The sequence below is a fragment of the Tachyglossus aculeatus genome, chromosome 20 (assembly GCF_015852505.1).
Source record: "Tachyglossus aculeatus isolate mTacAcu1 chromosome 20, mTacAcu1.pri, whole genome shotgun sequence".
Lineage (NCBI taxonomy): Eukaryota > Metazoa > Chordata > Mammalia > Monotremata > Tachyglossidae > Tachyglossus > Tachyglossus aculeatus.
Genome location: NC_052085.1, coordinates 28772231 through 28792765, shown reverse-complemented (window position 1 = coordinate 28792765; position 20535 = coordinate 28772231). Strand labels below are relative to the sequence as shown.

General features: G+C 44.2%; 1 protein-coding gene across 1 annotated transcript in view; it reads right to left on the bottom strand.

The window, feature by feature from the left end:
• CTSC (cathepsin C) overlaps positions 1-20282 on the bottom strand; it is a 31957-nt gene extending 11675 nt beyond the window's left edge. Inside the window, exons 1-2 of the mRNA XM_038761900.1 lie at positions 19955-20282; positions 15866-16011 (exon numbers count right to left, since the gene is read on the bottom strand). Of these exons, the coding sequence (XP_038617828.1) occupies positions 15866-16011; positions 19955-20129 (321 nt within the window). The 5' untranslated portion in view covers positions 20130-20282. The remainder of the gene's footprint in view (positions 1-15865; positions 16012-19954) is intronic.
• Positions 20283-20535: the final 253 nt, after the last annotated feature.

Genomic DNA, 20535 nt, shown 5'->3' with positions numbered 1-20535 from the left:
CAACTCTATGGATATACTTGCTCCAGAACATCCCATCCTCTGCCATAATCTACAACCTAACTGTTCTTCCATTATCGTTGTTATGGTCTCTAATCCATCTAGTTGCTGGTCTGTCTCTTCCACATTTTCCCTCGACTTTTCCTAGCATTAGTGTTTTCTCCAGAAAAACGGTCCTCCTGATTGTGTCCAAAATATGCTAAGTTGAGTCATTTGGCCTTCCAAAGATGTCTTTGGCTTAATTTGCTCCAAAATTCATTTGTTTGTTCTTCAGGCAGTCCATGGTATTCACTTTATATAAAATAGGTGCTTGGTAAATTCCGAAGTCCCTGAATCGTGTCCAAAATTGCTAGGGCACACACACATAGGGCCTCTTCTTCACAAAGGAAAGTGAGAGTTCAGACAGGGGTGAAGGTAATTCAAGCAAAAAGCAAACAAGTGGCTTCAATTAACTGGAAATTTCCAATAAAACTGCTTGATTAAATACCTCAGACTGGTGGCAGCGTATAGCCACCTTAATATCTGTCTTTTGCCACAAAGCTCTGAGATGCTTTAGAGAGTTTTTCTGAAGGGAATGTATTAAGTGCTTACTATGTGCCAGGCACAGTATTAAGCACGGGAGTAGATAAAAGATAACCTGCCTGGACATAGTCCTTGTTCCACATGGGGCTCAGTCTTAATTCCCATTTTACAGATGAGGTAATTGAGGCACAGAGAAGTTAAGTGACTTGCACATGGTTATAATAGCAGACCTGGGGTGTAGACAGAATTAGAACCCAGGTCCTGTGACTCCCAGGTCATACCGCTTCAAAACAGCTACTTCTATTTGGTTTTTTATTGCCAAAGCACCTTACATCAGTTATTTTAATTTTCTCCTCACAACACTCCTGTGAGGAAGGGCTCGTGCATAAGTATCCCCATTTTATAGATGGGGATACGACTGATTGACTGACTGACTTCCAGGGTCCTACTGGGTCCATTTCAGAGAAACTCGCATCACTTTCAGATTTTGATACAGTCCTATCTTGCTGTACAGAGCACAGGATAAATGGTAGGAAAACCTCAATCGATGTGAAAAGAGTGTACTAATTCTCTGAAAGAACACACCCCTTCCTTCCCACTCCACATGCATTTTAAATTTCAAAACCATTCTATATCTACTCATATCGGTATTGTGACGGGATAAAAATGAAAGAATGTGTGGAATCAACTGCTTTCCGGGGTCTTTCAGGTAATGTTTGTGTCTGCTGTGCAGGAGATCAGGATTAATAATTAGACCGTAATGTAGCCATCAGCACTGACGTGGACGTGTAATGAGTCCCATGTCAGGAAGTCCAGCCCAGCTAGGGATGCAGTGGCAGCTAAGACATTTTTCAAGTTTGCAGGTTTCTCTTTCCAAACTTTCTGGACAGTCAGGACTTCAGGCAGAGAATGACTCTTCCTCAAAACACACCAGCCTATTTTGTAGATTTGGCTGAGGGTGTTGTCTGCCTTGTTTTTTTGGAAAGGATCCAAGCTCCTCTAGGGCTGGGATCCTTTTTCACAAGGAACATATCCTTCACTGAGGCACAGTAACTTGGTCAGAGAGTCATCACACAAAACTCCCTCTCATGAATAAGGGCTGAGTCATACAGGATTTTCCCAAGCGGATTCAGGGAATAAAACCATAGGAAGATGATGCAGAGGTTGCACTCTACTCACCCCATCTTCAGGACTGTGATGACTGACAGGGTCAGGGTTCCCCAACTAAGCCCTTTCTCCTACTCCCTGTCAGGTCACCCTTGTACTTGGTTTTGTACCCTTCAAGCATCTGATAGTCACCCTGTTTTCAGCCCCACAGCATTTATGTACATATCTGTAATTTCTTCTAATGCTTGATTTCCCAAGACTGTTATCTTCTTATGGGTAGGGAATGTATCAACCAACTCTGAGGTATCGTACTCTCCCAACCGCTCAGTATAATGCTCTGCAGAGAGTAAGCACTCAAAAAATAACACTAATTGGATAGACTGACAGGAAAACAGTCAAGTTGATTGTGTGGGCTTCTGATTGGGCAGTGTGGCCTACTGGAAAGAGCCACTGTGCATCAGGAGGCCTGGGTTTGAATCCTAGTTCTGCCACTGGCTTATTCTGTGGCTCTGGGACAGTTATTTAACCTATCTGGGTCTCAGCTTCCTCATTTGTACATTGGGGATGAGATCAATCGTGGTCCCCTTGTACAATACAATAATCTATATATTATTTCCCAGTGCTTTTTACAGTGCTCTTAATACTATCACTGTTGCTTAACAAATGCCACCATTATCATCATTTTCGTCCTTCTGTAGCAGATCAATTTAAAGGCGGAAACTGAATCAGAGTCCTGATGACTTGCACAAAAATGAAAACTCACAGGCACTTGAGCTAGGGTTAGAATTTATAGCTTTAATTTGTCTCATGCAAATCACATGTAAATTCACAAGTGACTTTCCTAAGTGATTTGGTGTGCCCAACAGAGGGGAGGATTGCTCAGGCAGTTTTCCTAGCAAAAGAGGACCTATTGACTGCCATCTGTGGACAAAGCAATAGATCAGTCTTATTTTTTGAGCCGTTACTGTGTGCAGAGCATTGTAATAAGTGCTTGACAGACTACTATATAACAGTACAATATAGATAAGCAGTATGGTATCATGGATAGACCATGGGCCTGGGAATCAGAAGGACCTAGGTTCTTATCCTGGCTCTGCCACTTTTCTGCCATGACCTTGGGCAAGTTACTTAACTTCTCTGGGCATCAGCTACTTTATCTGTAAAATGGGGATTAAGACAGTGTGCTCCATGTGGGACATGGATTGGGACCAACTTGATTAGCTTGTCTCTAACCCAGCAATTAGAAGAATGCCTGGAAAGCACTGATAAGCACATAAATACCATAAAAAAACCTTTTTTTAAATAATTTTTAAAACCCCACAGATTTGGTAGACATGTTCCCTACCCATAGAGCACTAAACTAGGCCCTATAGAGATCCTATACAAGACACGATCCCTTAGTCTACCCTGTATTTGTTGACCCTAAAATCACAAGGTCTCACTGGGAGCCAGAGATCCCCTTAGGGAAAACAGACAACATCCTTGTTGCTCAACTGCCCCCTCAGCAATTAGCCTCTTTATCCAAAAGGAACAGAGTTATGCAGAAACAGAGAGGTAGACTGTTTTTTTATCCAGGAAGTTGAATAACCTTTACCCTCTCCTCACTCTCCAGAGCCAGTTCAGGAAAAGCCCAGGGCAGAGGCATCCATGACCATTGGCTGACACACAAATCAATCCAAGGTTGTTTGTGCTTGAGTCTACTTTGCCTAGGCTCAGAACAGCCTCCGGGGAAAGTGATTCTGAGAACGTAGTTTGTGAAAATACCAGCCCTTATGCTGAGGATCTGAGCTTTCATTCACTTCTGCCAAGTACCACGATGAAAACCTGAAGGAGACTGTCCAAACTGTCTAAGGGAAGCCCATCATTTATGATGACAATGGCTAGCCTCTGTTTAAACCAATTTAGACATGCCACTAAGAAACTGTTTTGATTTCTGTCTCCCCCGCTCTAGACTGTAATAATAATGATGGTATTTGCTAAGCGCTTATTATGTGCTAAGCTCTGTTCTAAGCACTGGGGTAGATACAAGGTAATCAGGTTGTCCACATGGGGCTCACAGTCTTAATCCCCATTTTACAAATGAGGGAACTGAGGTACAGAGAAGTTCAGTGACTTGCCCAAGGTCACACAGCAGATAAGTGGCAGAGCCAGTATTAGAACCCATGACCTCTGACTCCCAAGCCCAGGCTCTTTCCACTGAGCCACACTACTGTAAGCCCATTTTGGGCAGGGATTCTCTTTATTGCTATATTGGACTTTCCAAGTGTTAAGTACAGTGCTCTGCATGCAGTAAGCCCTCAATAAATATGATTGAATGAATGAATAAGCTGATGGTTTTTCCGCAGGGTCTTTTCCCTCTCCTAGCCTCTCAGGCGACCAGTGGTCAGCTGTCCAGAGAGCCAGAAAAAAGCCAAATGATACCCAGTGCTTTCGACATCACCTAATCCTGTCCTGTGAGTGGGCTGCCAGTTGTTCCTCAGGTCCAGAGATTCAGGCCCCTCCCCATAATTTATTTTAAGGTCAGTCTCTCCACTAGACTGTAACCGCCTGTGGTCAAGGCAATCGTGTCTACCAACTCTTTTGGACTGTTTTCTCCCAAGTGCTTCATATAGTGCTCTGCACACAGCAGGTGCTCAATAAATCCCACTAATTGATTACTGAGTTTGGAGTAAAGAATCATTGTTCCTTCTCCAGTCTCTGGCCACTGACTTGCTGGGTGACATCCCTATACCTCAGTTCCCCACCCCTAGTGAAACTTGTGCACCCAAATTTCCCTGTCTTTCAGGGCATCACAATCAGAAAGGGGAATTTTATCCTTCCTTACTAGAGAAGCAGTGTGGCCTAGTGGAGAGAACACGGGCTGAGAGTCAGGGCAACTGGGTTTCAATCCCACCTCCGCCACTTGTCTGCTGCATAACCGTGGACAAGTCACTTCTCTGTGCCTCACTTTCCTTACCTGTTCTCCCTTCCCCTAAGAGTGTAAGCCCTCTGTGGGCACAGAGGATATGTTTAGTCTGATTTTATTACATCTACCCCCTGTGCTCAGACCACAGAAAGCACTTAAAGCAACATTATGCCCAGCATAGCAATAAGTATAGGTGAGGGGAGATGTGCAAAGCTTCTAACATAGACCTCCCTCTTGAAATAAAGGCATTATCCAAAATAAACAAATGAATTTTCAGGGAACTTATTACTTGTGGGTGAGGGGGGCAGTCATTTATTTATTGACTTTTTTAAAAAAACAACTTGGAGGACGGCATTAGCGACTGGCTGCTAGAACTTTATAGAAGCACTCTGGCTCACCAGCTAAAAAAAGGAGGTGAATCAACTGTAACTGTACACTCCAAAGCAGTAGCTGATGATTCCCAATCAAAGAGGCCTCTATCTTACAGGCTGCCTTTAGAAAGGCTGGGTTAGGCCTTCCTTCTCTGATGATGTACCTCCTCAGTGTACCTTGTTCTCGCCTGTCCCACCGTCGACACCCGGCCCACGTCCTCCCCCTGGCCTGGAATTTCCCTCCCTCTACACATCCGCCAAGCTAGCTCTCTTCCTCCCTTCAAAGCCCTACTGAGAGCTCACCTCCTCCAAGAGGCCTTCCCAGACTGAGCCCCCTTTTTCCTCTCCTCCTCCCCATCCCTCCACCCTACCTCCTTCCCCTCCCCACAGCACCTATATGCTTGTACAGATTTATCACTCTATTTTACTTGTACATATTTACTATTCTATTTATTTTGTTAATGATGTGCATTTAGCTTTAATTCTATTTGTTCTGACGACTTGACACCTGTCCACATGTTTTGCTTTGTTGTCTGTCTCCCTCTTCTAGACTGTGAACCCGTTGTTGGGTAGGGACTGTCTCTATATGTTGCCGACTTGTACTTCCCAAGCCCTTAGTATAGTGCTCTGCACACAGTAAGACTGATTGACTGAATGAATGAATGATGCAAAACATCCTTGGGGTACTGATGAAAAGCCAGCTCAGACCATCCCTGGATTAGCCTGGGTTGTGTCCCAATCAATCTGTGATGAGTGCTACGTGTGTTCAACACATCCAATCAATCAATCAATCAATCGTATTTATTGAGTGCTTACTATGTGCAGAGCACTGTACTAAGTGCTTGGGAAGTACAAATTGGCAACACATAGAGACAGTCCCTACCCAACAGTGGGCTCACAGTCTAAAAGGGGGAGACAGAGAACAGAACCAAACATACCAACAAAATAAAATAAATAGGATAGAAATGTATAAGCAAAATAAATAAATAAATAAATAAATAAATAGAGTAATAAATATGTACAACCATATATACATATATACAGGTGCTGTGGGGAAGGGAAGGAGGTAAGATGGGGGGATGGAGAGGGGGACGAGGGGGAGAGGAAGGAAGGGGCTCAGTCTGGGAAGGCCTCCTGGAGGAGGTGAGCTCTCAGCAGGGCCTGTTGAGTCCAAATGTCCAGTTGAAGGTTGGCAGGGAAACTGCTAAGGAAATGAGAAACTACATTTCCCAGAAGTAAAGAGGCTGATTGATGACTATGTTGCATGCCTATAAAAGCTGATCCTGCATAGAACAGTGCTTTGCACATAGTAAGCGCTTACCAAACACCAAAATTATTATTATAGAACACATCCTCCCACATTCTCTTTCTGCAGGGAAGAGGGGACTGGAGAAAAATCTTTTTTTTTTTTTTTCCTCCTGGTGCTGGTGTAGTAAGAAGCTGCGTCATTCAATCCCATCCCCTAAATGAAGCTGACGGGAAGGTAAACCAGGGAAGTGAGGATCGAAGCGCTTAGTACAATGCTCTGCACACAGTAAGTGCTCAGTATGATTGAATGAATGATCTATTCTAGAGTTTTGTGCTGCAGATTTTAGTTTGTGCTTTTAAAAATCTCTATTTGGCCTTACTTTCATGTGCTTTTCCATTGTATCTTCAATTAAAATATGATTTGTTAGCAGAGTTTAATAAGTCTCTGAAGGACTGTGGCAGCATTCCCTTTCAGATTCTACAACTCCATTAGTTCTTTGAAATGGCTGGAATGGTGAAAGATTTGCTTATTCTACGTACTTTAGTGCAGTAGCCTCTGTTCCACAAAACATGTGAGCCTAATATTTTGTTTACAAGAGAGGAAAAGGGCTAAAAAAACGCCTAACACCGTGGGTTCATAGAACTCAAGGCACAGCCCCTTATCGTTGAACAGACATAGTTTGCAAGTTACACATGGGCTTGAAACATCCTCTCCCCTATGTCCTACACACTGCTGCTCTCCAAAACATCTCTCCTCCAGGAGTCCTTCTGCGATTAATCTCTCATCTTTCAACCCGATTTCTACCCCTCCTTACCAATGCCTTATCACCTCTGCACCTAGGTGCTTGCTCACTTCCAAAACCCCTGAAAAACTTTTGTACCTGTTGCTTCTCCCTACAAATTTATTTTAATGACTGCCTCTCCCTGCTAGACTTAGCTCCCTGAGAGCAGGGATTTTGTCTACTAACTCTACTGCACTCTCCCGAGTGCTTGTCATGGAGTAAGTGTTCAATCAATACTACTGATTAATTATTCCCCAAGTTCTCCCACTTCCAGTACAAATGCTTAGTACAGCGCCCTGCACACAGTAAGCACTTAATATGATTGAATGAATGCTCAGAATGGCCCATACAAGCCCAAAACAATACACCTTAATTGTTGAGCACTTACTGTGTGCAGAACGCTGTACTAAGTACTTGGGAGAGTATAGGTAGAAATGCTCTCTGCCTACCAGGAGCTTATAAACTGGAATGGGGTGACTACATTATATACTAAATTAAATATGGATATAAGTTGTAATATGTTTTAAGTTATAATATATAACATGCGTGCTATGGGGCTAGGGATGAAGTATCATAGTGTTTAATCAATCAATCGTATTTGAATGCTTACTATGTGGAGAGTACAATATAACAGAAATTCCCTGTTCACAACAAGCTTAGAATCTATAGCAGGACAGACCCCACTGTATGAACCCTAGTTTGTGTCAGTTCAGTTTACAAGATTCTTGCATTCGTTGGTCAAAAAGTCAGCTAGTACAGCTGCTCTGACTAAACAAATGCTTCAGCAATCAGTTGGAGAGGCTAGAATTTCAGTCCAAGCAAATTTATAAACTCACTGACCAGAGCCCAGGGCATCATGTTTCTGCTGTCCTGGACTGAAAACCAGCCTGGAAAGTATCATCTTTTAAGACAGATGGAGGGTTGGAATCCAGAGAAACTTTCTTTAGTTACCAGGTCTGAAAGATGATCCTTGTACCTTTTCCCAGTGCAGAGAGTAAGCACTTAGATGCAATAAATTATAACAATCTAAACCAACTGATAAATATGGTGGCCGGGATGTACACTGTTAAAAGAAGTGGGCCAGTGGAGAAACAAAACCCTCTGGTTAGCTGGTATTAAATAACAACTGTAAATGGGTGTCATTCGTCCCACACCCCCTCTCCCTCCCACCAGAAATATCCTTTCCTGGGAGAATAACGGATGTGGAGGGAAAGGGATGAAAGAAGTGACCCAGTGGACGACTTTGGCAATAATTCCACAGTTGCCTCGAGAAGCAGTTGCAACATGGAGTGGTTATATTAATAGAAATTCCTTTACGGGCAAGATATCTCTTTCCCTCTCAGATTGTGAGCCCTGTGTGGGACGGGGACTGCCCGATCTGATGACCTGGTATCAGCCCTGGCACTTAGCACAGTGCTCTGGCATATGGCAAGGGTGTTGTTGAAGCAGACCCAGAAACCTTACGAACAAGTTGACCTCATATCTGAGTCTCTAGCCCCCTGGTAATCTGGGGTCCCCAACTTTCCAGCAGCCCCACATACTATCCCCCATTCTTGACTTGGGAGCCCCAACTCTTCCCCCACAGCGTGGGAGAAGCAGAGCTTGAGAAGGGTAAAGATGAACTCCTGGTGATTGGAGATAAATGTATATCAATGTTCAGACGCCGGGCCCCTTGACTCCACCACTTCTGTTATGGAAGAATGCCCAGTTTTTCTGCCACAGTTAACTAACTGTTGCACATTCATCAACTGACTCGTTTCCGTTATCAAGGCCTCCTTCCCAGTTAATCAATGGTATTTATTGAGTGCAGAGCACAGTACTAAGCATTTGGGAAAAGAACAAATAGTTGTTAGACACCATCCCTGCCCACAAGTCACAGAGTCTGGAGGGGGAGACAGACATTAAAATAAATTACAAACATTCCAAATTCCCACTCTTCCTCCAACTTTATAACAGCAGCCAACCCCTTCTCTCCCTTGGTATTTGAGAGTTTACACTGTGTAAAGCACTGTACCAAGCACTTGAAAGCACATATTAGAGTTTGTAGATCTAAACCCTGCCCTCAAGGAGCTTACAATATGACACTGCATACTAACTCTCTCCTTCCTGCTCATTTCCCATCCACCAGTGACTTGCCTTGAGTAACCAACTGTATCCAAGGCCAGGTCTCCACTAGCAGAGAAAAGGGGAGCAGCTGTCCAGATAACTTGAGCCCCCCTCCCCCCAAACCAACTTTAGCTCAGAACACCCAGATGTAGAGGAGGATGTTTATTTTTCTCTAATTATCTCACCTTTCCAGTTGAATATGAGGCAATTTAATTTGAGACCAGGCTACATGGTTATCAATAGCATTGCTCCTTCTGACATCCTATTTCTTATCATAACAGGGCCCAGGGGGCCTCTCTCATTGTAAAGTCAAAAGGAAAGAAATAGGTGAAAGAAAAATAACCCATCTTGGAGGTACAGACAAGGCCATAACCATCTCAAGTTTCTTTAGTGTAATTCAACCGAAAAGTATTCAAAACTGAGTTTAGTTCGGTATGTTGCAGAGTGAAGAGCCACTTGAAATAATGATTTTTTTCAAGGCATCTCTCCAGACATTGACTTCTGTCCTTGACGGGCAAAGGTGACAGCAAAGACGGTACTGACATCCAAACGGGGAGGATGGGCTGAAGAGACCATGGGTGGGCCAGCAGTCCCCGCCCCCTGCTCGTTCTGAGGGATGACTCTCCTACGATGGTGGGCTGAAGGTGCCACATGCAGGGCTCTCTGGCTTTTGCTTCTCTCCCTCAGTCTGCTCGACGCCCAACTCCTGCCCATTACCCCATTTCTGATTCTCCATGCCAGGCTGAGCTGCCTATTTATTAACTATAAGACAATAAAACTCGGTTAGGAACTCACGGCACATACATTCCATGTATTTTGAGGGGGCCTCTTCCTTAAACGGTGATGTGCCCTCAAAGGTGCCCACCTCCATGGGGGCAGTAGCCCCCACGGCTCTTTGAGCTGAGACCCCCGGCCTCACTCACCTTAGGTCACTGACAAATCCCAAGAATTTCAGATCAGGATTGAAGAGACCCAAAACGGTGGTGGTTGCCCTCATCCCCCACTTAAATCCCGCCCCCCCGCCCCCTGCAATCAAAATGCAGAGTTGTCCCCTATAATCTCTACCTGAGTTAAAAAAAACCCTTCATAAATGCAATTAGTTTTTGTTAATTTCCCCCCAGCTTCCTCATCCAGTCCCCGCGACATCTCCAAACACCCTGTTAGCGATATACATTGGCCATGCAGCTTCTCAGATTTAGAACACACGTGCACTAAAGCTCTCAGTTGGCAGGGAACAGCGATTAGAACCCAGCTCCTTTCGACTCCCAAGCCCATCCATGCTCTATTCATTGAGCCACACTTTTCTCCCTCCTACTTAGTCTGTAAGCCCCATGAGGGGCAGAAACTGTGTCCAGCTTGATTATCTTGACTCTACTCCAGCACTTAGTACAGTGCTTGACACACAGTAAGTGTTTAACAAATATTAAAACTTGTAGCATTATGTTTAGAAAGGATTAGGGAGAATGTACTCCCTCCCAGCCCTTAGGACAGTGCTTGGCACATATTAATTGTGTTAATCCATTAATGCACTCCTCCCTCCCAGCCCTTAGGACAGTACTTGGCACATATTAATTGTGTTAAGCACTTAATATGTGCCAAGCACTGTGTTAAGGGCTGGGAGGGAGGAGTGCATTAATGGATTTAAAAAAGAAAATAAGTGGGGTTCCTAAACTATCGATAAAAAGAGGTTTGTTTGCTTCGCCTCCCACATGTGACTAATCTCTAGATTGGAAAGGTACATAGGAAAGGACAGAGAAGGAAGTTGCCAATAGAAAATTCTTTTCCTGTTCCATTGGCCTGTCTCCTTCAATGCAAGACACCGATAAAGGAGGTGTGTCAGGCAGCCCTGGGGGAAGCCAGCATAATTAGCTCTTGGGAAGGGCTAGGGCTTCCCCTCAGGCAAGTTTATAAACCTATTAAAAAAAAAACTACAACACAATCTCAGGAACCAAGATGGTGGCTTGGGTGCCCTTCTGGGGAGGAGCTGGATACAGTACTAGGGAATTCTCCCAAGTGCTTAGTATGGTGTTCTGCACTCAGTAAGCACTCAATAAATATAACTGATTGATTGACTGACTGGGGGTAGTGACACCTCTGGCCTCGGCTCCTGGCTATCCTGATCAACTAGCTCCTCAGCTCAATAGATTCTGATCCTCCTTAAGAGAGCCACAAGTTCTGGTCAGAATGGCATCCCAGAATAATAATAATAATAATAATAATAATAATTTTGGTATTTGTTAAGCACTTACAATGTGCAAAGCACTGTTCTAAGCGCTGGGGGGATACAAGGTGATCAGGTTGTCCCATGTGCGGCTCACAGTCTTCATCCCCATTTTACAGATGAGGGAACTGAAGCATTGAGAAGTTAAGTGACTTGCCCAGTCACACAGCTGACAATTGGCAGAACCGGGATTTGAATCCATTGTACTGCCCCCAACTAACTGGAAGGGATAAAGGAAACCCTTATTGTTGAATAGAAATGACGACATGCCTTATCAGTAAGAATGATCAGGGCGGAAACTTCAAGCAAGGAAAGGGATTGTAGAAGACACACAAAGCAGAGGTTTCCCCCACTCCCACCCCTTCCCTCACCCAACACAAATGCACGCACACACATTTTTGAGCATTACGGTGCAAACACACTGCAAAAGCGAGGAATTTGGTAAGATTAGAAAGCTAAAAATATTTCAAACAAGCTCACCAAAGTTGTTCCTCTGATGTGGCAAATCATATTTCCCCACAGTTCCCAGGTTCAAGAACAACTGACTCGTAAAATCAGTGACATCCTAAGAAAATTTTACAATGGGTGAAGTGTGATGTTATTAAGACATTATGCAACAATCATAGAGGCATACATTAAAAGCCAGAAATTCCTGCATTTCCTTTAGGGAAGGATGAAGTTCCTTCCAAAAGTCGGTAACCATAAAACGTTAATGATACACTGAGAGACCTTTCAGCTCATGGTGGCTGAATTATACTTTAGCAAACATTTCTGTACTGAGATATATTTTTTTTTAAAGCTGCAGACTGTCCAGAAGGCCAGTCGTCATGCACTAGTTATTGAGGTCACCTGCATGAATTATCTGGTTGCAAGAACGAAAGCGAGGGCAATCACTGGCCAGTCCGTCAATCGTGTTTATTGAGCACTCACTGTGTTCAAGAGCACTGAACTAAGGGCTTGGGAGAGTATAATAATAAACAGACTCTGGCTTGTTTGACCTTTTGAGCTAGAATGCCCACTTCAGAAGTGAGGGGGAGTGGCCCCCTGCAGTGGTTTGTGCCGGACAGTCTTTTAGACTGTGAGCCCACTGTTGGGTAGGGACTGTCTCTATATGTTGCCAATTTGTACTTCCCAAGCGCTTAGTACAGTGCTCTGCACACAGTAAGCGCTCAATAAATACGATTGATGATGATGATGACTTCCCCCGACAGATCTCTGACCAGACCTGAAAGCTTCCACGCGGGGCTGAAAATATCCAAAATGGAGCCTTCTGGCCTGCTTGCTCTTTGAAGCCTGCTCCATCGCAGTTCTCATTGTCCCTAAAATCTCTGCCCACTTTTTGTTTCCATTCACCATGAGAAGTTGGCACCTACACTTGCTAATTTTTTTGCCTTTGTTCAGTAGACAATTTCCAGACACACAAGGCTTGTAGGTGCATTCCCAAAGTACCAGAGTAGCAGCATGACCTAATGGAAAGAGAATGATTCTGGGAGTCAGAGAACCCGGCTTCTAAACCCAGATCCATTTATCTGCTGGGTGACCTTAATACCACAATTATCATTATTATTATTACACAAGCAATAATAGCACAAAAGCCCATGTCAGTAGTATATACTGGCCCAATGCTATTAGCCAAGCAAGGATTAACTAAACACATGATGTATGATCCGAGATAACCAAATGCTATTCTTGTGGATTGATTTCATGTCCATTTTCTTCTATCCTCAAATCATCCACAAGCTCATTTCTCAGAATTAGAGTTAGTTCAAATTCCTCCTCCTTCCTTGATCATTTTACTAATCACATTTCCCTAGAGCCCCTTGGAAAGAGAATCGGTCTAGGAGAGTTGGATGGAAGAGAGAGAAAGAGAAAGAGAGAGAGAGAGAAAGAGAGAGAGAAAGAGAGAAAGGAAAGCAAGATCTTAGTGTTGAGCCCTTTAGCAAACTACCTGCGGACTTGATTTTAGTAGTCTTTGTAGGTCATACTTCTAGACAAATCCTAGAGGACTGTGGAATGGAGCTGAGGAGAGGCAGTGAACAACAGACATTTCTCAACAAATTCCCCCAAATATCTTTTTTACTTCTCAAAAATAGATCTATTTTTAGAACAGTGCTTCACACATAGTAAGTGCTTAACAAATACCATCATTATCTATCTTCTGAAAGAGGAAGCCCATTGAACTTGCTTTGAGAGTTATAGGCGCCAACTTGGTCCCTTTTGACATCTTTAACTTAATGACACAAGAGGAGAGTAGCAGTGAGAAACCTTGTTTCAGACACAGAGATTTGGTATGGAGAGTGGGAATTAGCCCAAAGGCACACCCTCAAAAATCCTGCTGATCTTAAAGTGAGCCACTGGATCACTACTGCGAGGTTCCTTCCTCTTTTTTCAGAAAGTAGCAGCTTTTCTCACAGAGATCTCTAGGCCTACAAGTAACTGCAAAAATCAAGTATCTCAACCAATTCGTCTTTCAGTAATGGAAGCTCACCCCATTGGGTCAATGGCATCACTTCTCTCTTTGCAGACATACAGTGGAAGTTAAACAACTCCACCCCATTACGCAAGTGTGGAGTCCCATGCAATATGGCCACTGACCTCACATATGCTAGGCTTTTTCCTACCGATCTCTGCTTTTTTTCCTCCACCAAGCAATGAGGGGATAGTGAAGGAAAGGTAGTCACTGGACAGAAGGGGCGGTGGGTACTATTAACCGGCATATCCTGAGCCAAGCGATAAATGTGTGTGGCTTTCAAGAAGCTAATCCGCAAGACGAAGACTCACCAGCTTCGTCTGGCTCAAAAGTCATGGTCTAAACTATGCTGAAATCCAAATGTATTCAATTAGTTATAATCTGCTGTATAATCTGCTCCAGACTGTAGACTCGTCTCTCGACTGTAAGGCCGTTGTGGTCACAGAACGTCTCTACCAACTCTGTTGCACTGTACTCTCCCAATTGCTTAGTAGAGTGCTCTGCACATGGTAAGCACTCAAATACACTGATTGATCCTGCAGGCCCCCCCTTTTATCCTAGTTATTTGTTATTTCTCCTCCTTCTGCTATCTATAAATATCTACTGTTTCCCCATGAGATTGTAAGCTCCTCCAGGGCAGAGAACATGGGTCTTGCTACTTAGTACAGTGCTTAGCACTCAGTGGGTGATCAGTAAATATCACCCATCAAGAGACTGATTATCCCTGACAGGCAGGAAACCATGTGACTTGTTCATAAGAGACACTTTCATTCTCAACAAATTGGTAAAAGAAAAGGGAACCACTTCCTGCAATACTTTCCGGGGCTGGGTTTGCTCCCACTCCCCTCACCCTCCCACTAGTGTTCTGACTTCCTGCTGGCCCACCTTAAATGCTTAGTACAGTGCTCTGCACACAGTAAGCGCTCAATAAATATGATTGAATGAATGAATGAATGAATGAATGTGGCATACACCCACTTCCTCCCAGCATGGCACACATTAGCTTCCTCCTTGCCACTCTACAAACCCTGGGCTGCAAAGTCAGTTTACAGTGTCTCCCCTAGTTCCATAAATGAGGTGAGTTCCTCATCTCTGTCTAATGGATTTAGTTCACACGGGAAAAATAACAGGGCCGCAGACTCCATAACGTGTGGTGAGGGTCTGTGAAGGGGTGTAATGTACAAGTTTTAGAGTGAGTAAAATAAATATGTTTGCCCTGAGTGTCGGACATCCCAAGCTTTCAAATTATAAATAACAGGCCGTGACTACCATGTGATCCCTTTTTGAGTCAGCTTCCCTTAGTTAAACCACATTGCCAAAGCCGACCCTTTACCAAATAACATTTAAGATCTTAAGGCAGTCTCACATTGCACAGATTGAGAGGAGGAATCAGACGTGTCTAATGAAAAGAAACCTAAATCCTTTTAATTTCTAGACTATAAACGCATTATGGGCAGGGAACATATCTGGTAATTCTGTTTTTTTATACTCTCCTAAGCACTTAGTACAGTTCTCTGCACGTAGTAAGTGCTCAATAAATATGACTGATTTTTAAAATTAAAAACCATGTCATAAATACACATATGGTCTGGGGGTAATCATTCAGGTTCAGGACTGCCATGATATTTTCAAGTGAAGGCTGTGACTGCATCTCTCAAATGTAGCTGATAGCTGAAGCAGTGTAGCCTAGTGAAAACAGCCCAGGCCTGGAAATCAGAGGACCTGGGTTCTAATCTCAGCTCTGCCACTTACCCACTATGTAACCTTGGGCAACTCACTTAATTTATCTGCACCTCAGTTCCTTCATTCTCAAAATGCGGATTCAATCCTGTTCTCCCTCTGACAGACTGTGAGCTAACCCCATGTGGGACCTGATTATGTACCCCGGGGCTAAATTCAGCCCTAGGCACACAATAAGCTCCTAAATACTACACTCATTATTATTCATGGTTTAAAGAATTTATTTCCAGAGAGGTGAGGAGTTTTCAGGCTGAAACTCTGAATTTAGGGTGATAAATATGAGGACACCTGGCTCTGTAATCCCCACCCATGCTTGAATGTGTGGAGCACTAACAGGAGTGGGAGACTCTAGGGTGGAAAAAAAAAATGCCCCCCAAATATTCTCAGGAAACTGACCTTAAAAAAAGCAAACCATTTGTAGTCGTTTATGACAACTTCAAAGCCTTGATTGTAAATGATGGTGAAGAAGCCAGAGTTTCCAAGCTCATCTTGGGCGACATCAAGTTTCTGGAGGTGAACCACAACATTCTTTTCGGGGGGCCCTGAGGAACAGAAGCAAGAATGATGACGTGTCACTAAAGGCAAAGCCACTGAAACAGCATTCTCTCTCAACAGAGGAAGAGGATTTCTCAGCCCCATGAGTAGTAGGTTTGGTCTTTGAAGGGGGTAGGGGGGAAGGGCCTCCCACAGGCCCGTGGGTGAGAATTTCTCCATGCAGCAATTTGGGGCATTATCAGTGATCTCATTCTACCACATGTTCTACCCAAGTTATGACACAAGGCAGGAAAAAGAACCCTTTTCCACGTTAAACGTCTTATCTCTAGGGAAGGGATGGTACAAGTTATTTGCAATTACTGACAATTCATTCATTCAATCCACTAAATGGTAACCTCCTTGAGGGAAGGGACCCTGTCTGTTGTATTAAACTCTCCCGAGCACTTAGCACAGTGCCCTGCACACAGTAAGTACTCAAATACCACTGATTGACAGAAGGCTTCAGAAGGTAAGCATGATGGAAGGGAAAGAGGAGAAAACTCAAAAGAGTGGCAGCCCAAACAAATCTCATGGTGAAGGAAGAATGGAAAAATAGGCAAATAAAAGCAAACTTCTAAATACCTGGGAGTTCCAGAGCAGTGTCGAAGAGGGCGTAAACAAGTTCAGTAATTCGAAAGAAGAAAACCTTTTTGTCTTTCACATCCCTAAAGTGTGGGAACATATGTGCTTCAAACCAGACCCATATGTTTCTGTCCAACAAGTCAGTACTGGCTTTGTGCCAAGTACACTGAACACAATAATTTAAACACAACTTTGCCTTGATGGGCCCCTGGCTTTGCCAAAGGAGTGTATCAGAGACTCAGTTATTTAACCATTCTGTTCATGAACACTGCTGTTAAAACTTTTCTTCTCCTGATTCTTCTCTTCTTAGTATTACAGGCTAGGAACCAATCAATCATATTTATTGAGTGTTTACTGTGTGCAGAGCAGAGTAATAAGTAATTGGGACCATACAATGTAAGAGTTGGTAAACATATTCTCTGCCCACATCGAGTTTACAGTCTAGAAGCAGAGACAGACATTAAATATAAATTACTACTACGTAAGTGCTGAGGGAGGGGTGAATAAAGGGGGCAAATTCAAGTGCAAGTTGACCCTACAGTCCCATGCTCTAGCAACAAAACTTAAGCTACTTTTGCTAAGATAAAGGTTTTGACTAACAGTCATAATTTCCCCCCCACCCTCCTACTGATCCTAAACTGCCTGAGATACTGTAATCCTGTTTAGAAAGATCAATTCAAGTGTGACTTCCATAAAAACAATGTTCATTGCCTCCTTGTTTCCAGCCCAGAGAGCTGAACTTCATTCACCGTGTCCAGGACTTTCCGCAAGAATAATGATGATGATAATGGCACTTATTAAGCGCTTACTATGTGCAAAGCACTGTTCTAAGCGCAGGGGAGGTTACAAGGTGATCAGGTTGTCCCACGGGGGGCTCACAGTCTTCAACCCCATTTTAAAGATGAGAGAACTGAGGCCCAGAGAAGTGAAGTGACTTGTCCAAAGTCACACAGCTGACAATTGGCAAAGCCGGGATTTGAACCTATGACCTCTGACTCCAAGAACCGACTATTCCCACACAAACCCAACTCGTATAATAAGTCCCGGGGCGAGCCAACTTCCCTCATGGATCCAGATTTGTGTGTGTTTAAGTGCTGAGTTCTAAACACCCTGCCGTCTTCCCTCCAAAAGACATTTATGACAAAGGGAGGGAAACGGAATGCTGCGTGCCTGAGGATGAAGGATGCCAGCCAGTAGCTCTGGAGAAGTGATACATTTATCTTGCCTTAATTATGCCTTTAAAAGAGTAGTTTACGATTAAATGGGCTATGAAACAGTGTTTTATTGCTTGGTATTGGAGAGCCTCGATTTACCCCCACTTCTGCTCACTGTGGACAGAAACACAACCAACTCTCCCCTCCCCATCCCCCCCACCTTACCTCCTTCCCCTCCCCACAGCACCTGTATATATATGTATATATGTTTGTACGTATTTATTGCTGTATTTATTTTATTTGTACATATTTATTCTATTTATTTTATTTTGTTAATATGTTTTGTTTTGTTCTCTGTCTCCCCCTTCTAGACTGTGAGCCTACTGCTGGGTAGGGACCGTCTCTATATGTTGCCAACTTGGACTTCCGAAGCGCTTAGTACAGTGCTCTGCACACAGTAAGCGCTCAATAAATACGATTGAATGAATGAATGAACTGTTACACTCTCCCAAGCACTTAGTATAGCGCTCTGCTCACAATAATTGTTCAGTTAAATATCACTGATTAATTGATTCTGCTCTGTCCCTAGTTTGGAGTAGTTTGAATCCTCCACTTTCCCCTTCGCTCCCACTGGCCCGACTCTAGCTCCTTGTGGGCAGGGAACATGTCTACCAACTCTGTCATAGTATACTCTCCCAAGCGCTTAGTACAGTGCCCTACGCTTAGTAAATGGTCAACAAAACGATTGATTGTTAGGGCGCTCAGGGGACAGAGGACGAAGGAGTGGGGAGAAAGGAAAGACAGGGAGAGGAAATAGAGCTAGAAAAGCAGCATGGTGTAGTGGCTAGAGCATGGGCTTGGAAATCAGAAGGTCATGGGTTCTAATTCCGCTCTGCCACTTGTCTGCTGGGTGGTCTTGGGCAAGTCACTTCACTGGCCTCAGTTCCCTCATCTGTAAAATGGGGGTTAAGACTGAGAGCCCCACGTGGGACAACCTGATTACCTTATTATGTGCTTGGCACATAATAATAATAATAATGACATTTATTAAGCGCTTACTATGTGCAAAGCACTGTTCCAAGCGCTGGGGAGGTTACAAGGTGATCAGATTGTCCCATGGGGAGGATCACAGTCTTAATACCCATTTTACAGATGAAGTAACAGGCACAGAGAATAATAATAATAATGATGGCATTTATTAAGCGCTATGTGCAAAGCACGGTTCTAAGCGCTGGGGAGGTTACAAGGTGATCAGACTGTCCCACGGGGGGCTTACAGTCTTAATCCCCATTTTACAGATGAGGTAACTGAGGCCCAGAGAAGTGAAGTGACTTGCCCAAAGTCACACAGCGGACAAGTGGCAGAACTGGGATTTTTTTTAATAGTATTTATTAAGCGCTTACTATGTGCAAAGCACTGTTCTAAGCACTGGAGAGGTTACAAGGTGGACAGGTTGTCCCACGTGGGGCTCACAGTCTTAATCCCCATTTTACAGATGAGGAAACTGAGGCACAGAGAAGTTAAGTGATTTGCCCAAAGTCACACAGCTGACACGTGGCAGAACTGGGATTTGAACCCTTGATGTGACTCCAAAGCCCGGGCTCTTTCCACTGAGCCAGGCTGCTTCTCACATAGTAAGCGCTTAACAAGTACCATCATTACTAAATACTCCATTATTATTATTATTAGCAATAATAATAATAATGGCATTTGTTAAGGGCTATGTGCAAAGCACTGTTCTAAGCGCTGGGGAGGATACAAGGTGATCAGGTTGTCCCACGTGGGGCTCACAGTCTTCATCCCCATTTTACAGATGAGGTAACTGAGGCACAGAGAAGTCAAGTGACTTGCCCAAAGTCACACAGCTGACAACTGGAGCTTACTATGTGCCAGGCACTGGGCGGGGTTGGAGACGGGGCAATAATAATAATAATAATAATGGCATTTATTATGCGCTTACTATGTGCAAAGAGGCCGAGGGGACTTTTAGACTGTGAGCCCACTGTTGGGTAGGGACTGTCTCTATATGTTGCCAACTTGTACTTCCCAAGCGCTTAGTACAGTGCTCTACACACAGTAAGCGCTCAATAAATACGATTGATTGATTGAGGGGACGAAGCTGGAGGTCTGGGGGGGGGGCTTACTATTATTAGAGATGGGGAGTGAGAGAAGCGAGGGGAAGAGGAAGGGAATGGGACGCGGGGGAGACGCTTACCCATCACTGAGCAGTTGATGTTTCGGTCCGGGGGTCCCTGGCCTTTGCCCACCTGGAAAATCCAGGTCCCTTCCAGGTCGGCGAAGGTGCAGTTGGCCGGAGTGTCGGACAGAGAGTGCCGGGCCAAAGCCAGGAGAAGGAGGAAGGGGAGAGCCCAGGAGACTCTCACTCCCATCCTGGCAAACTTTAGGTGGGTTGAGGGGTAGGCTGGGATGGGCCTGGAATGGCCTGGACGGGGGTTAAGCGCTTAGTACAGTGCTCTGCACACAGTAAGCGCTCAATAAATACGATTGAACGAATGACAGAAGCAGTAGCAGCTGCTGCTCGAAGCAGAAGCAGCCTGAACAGCTCGCTGCCGCCTCTTAAAGTCTGCGAACGGCAGAAAGAGGGTTGGTCTTGGATGGGGGGCGGTCCCTGGGGGTCACGTGGGAGCCACCCCCTTCCCTCTTTCCCCATCGCCTCTAAAACACCTCTAAAAATCTCCCCGGTTGGAGGCAAACGGCTTTTTAGAATAATAATAATAATGGTATTTTATAGAGAGAAGCACCGTGGCTCAATGGAAAGAGCCCGGGCTTTGGAGT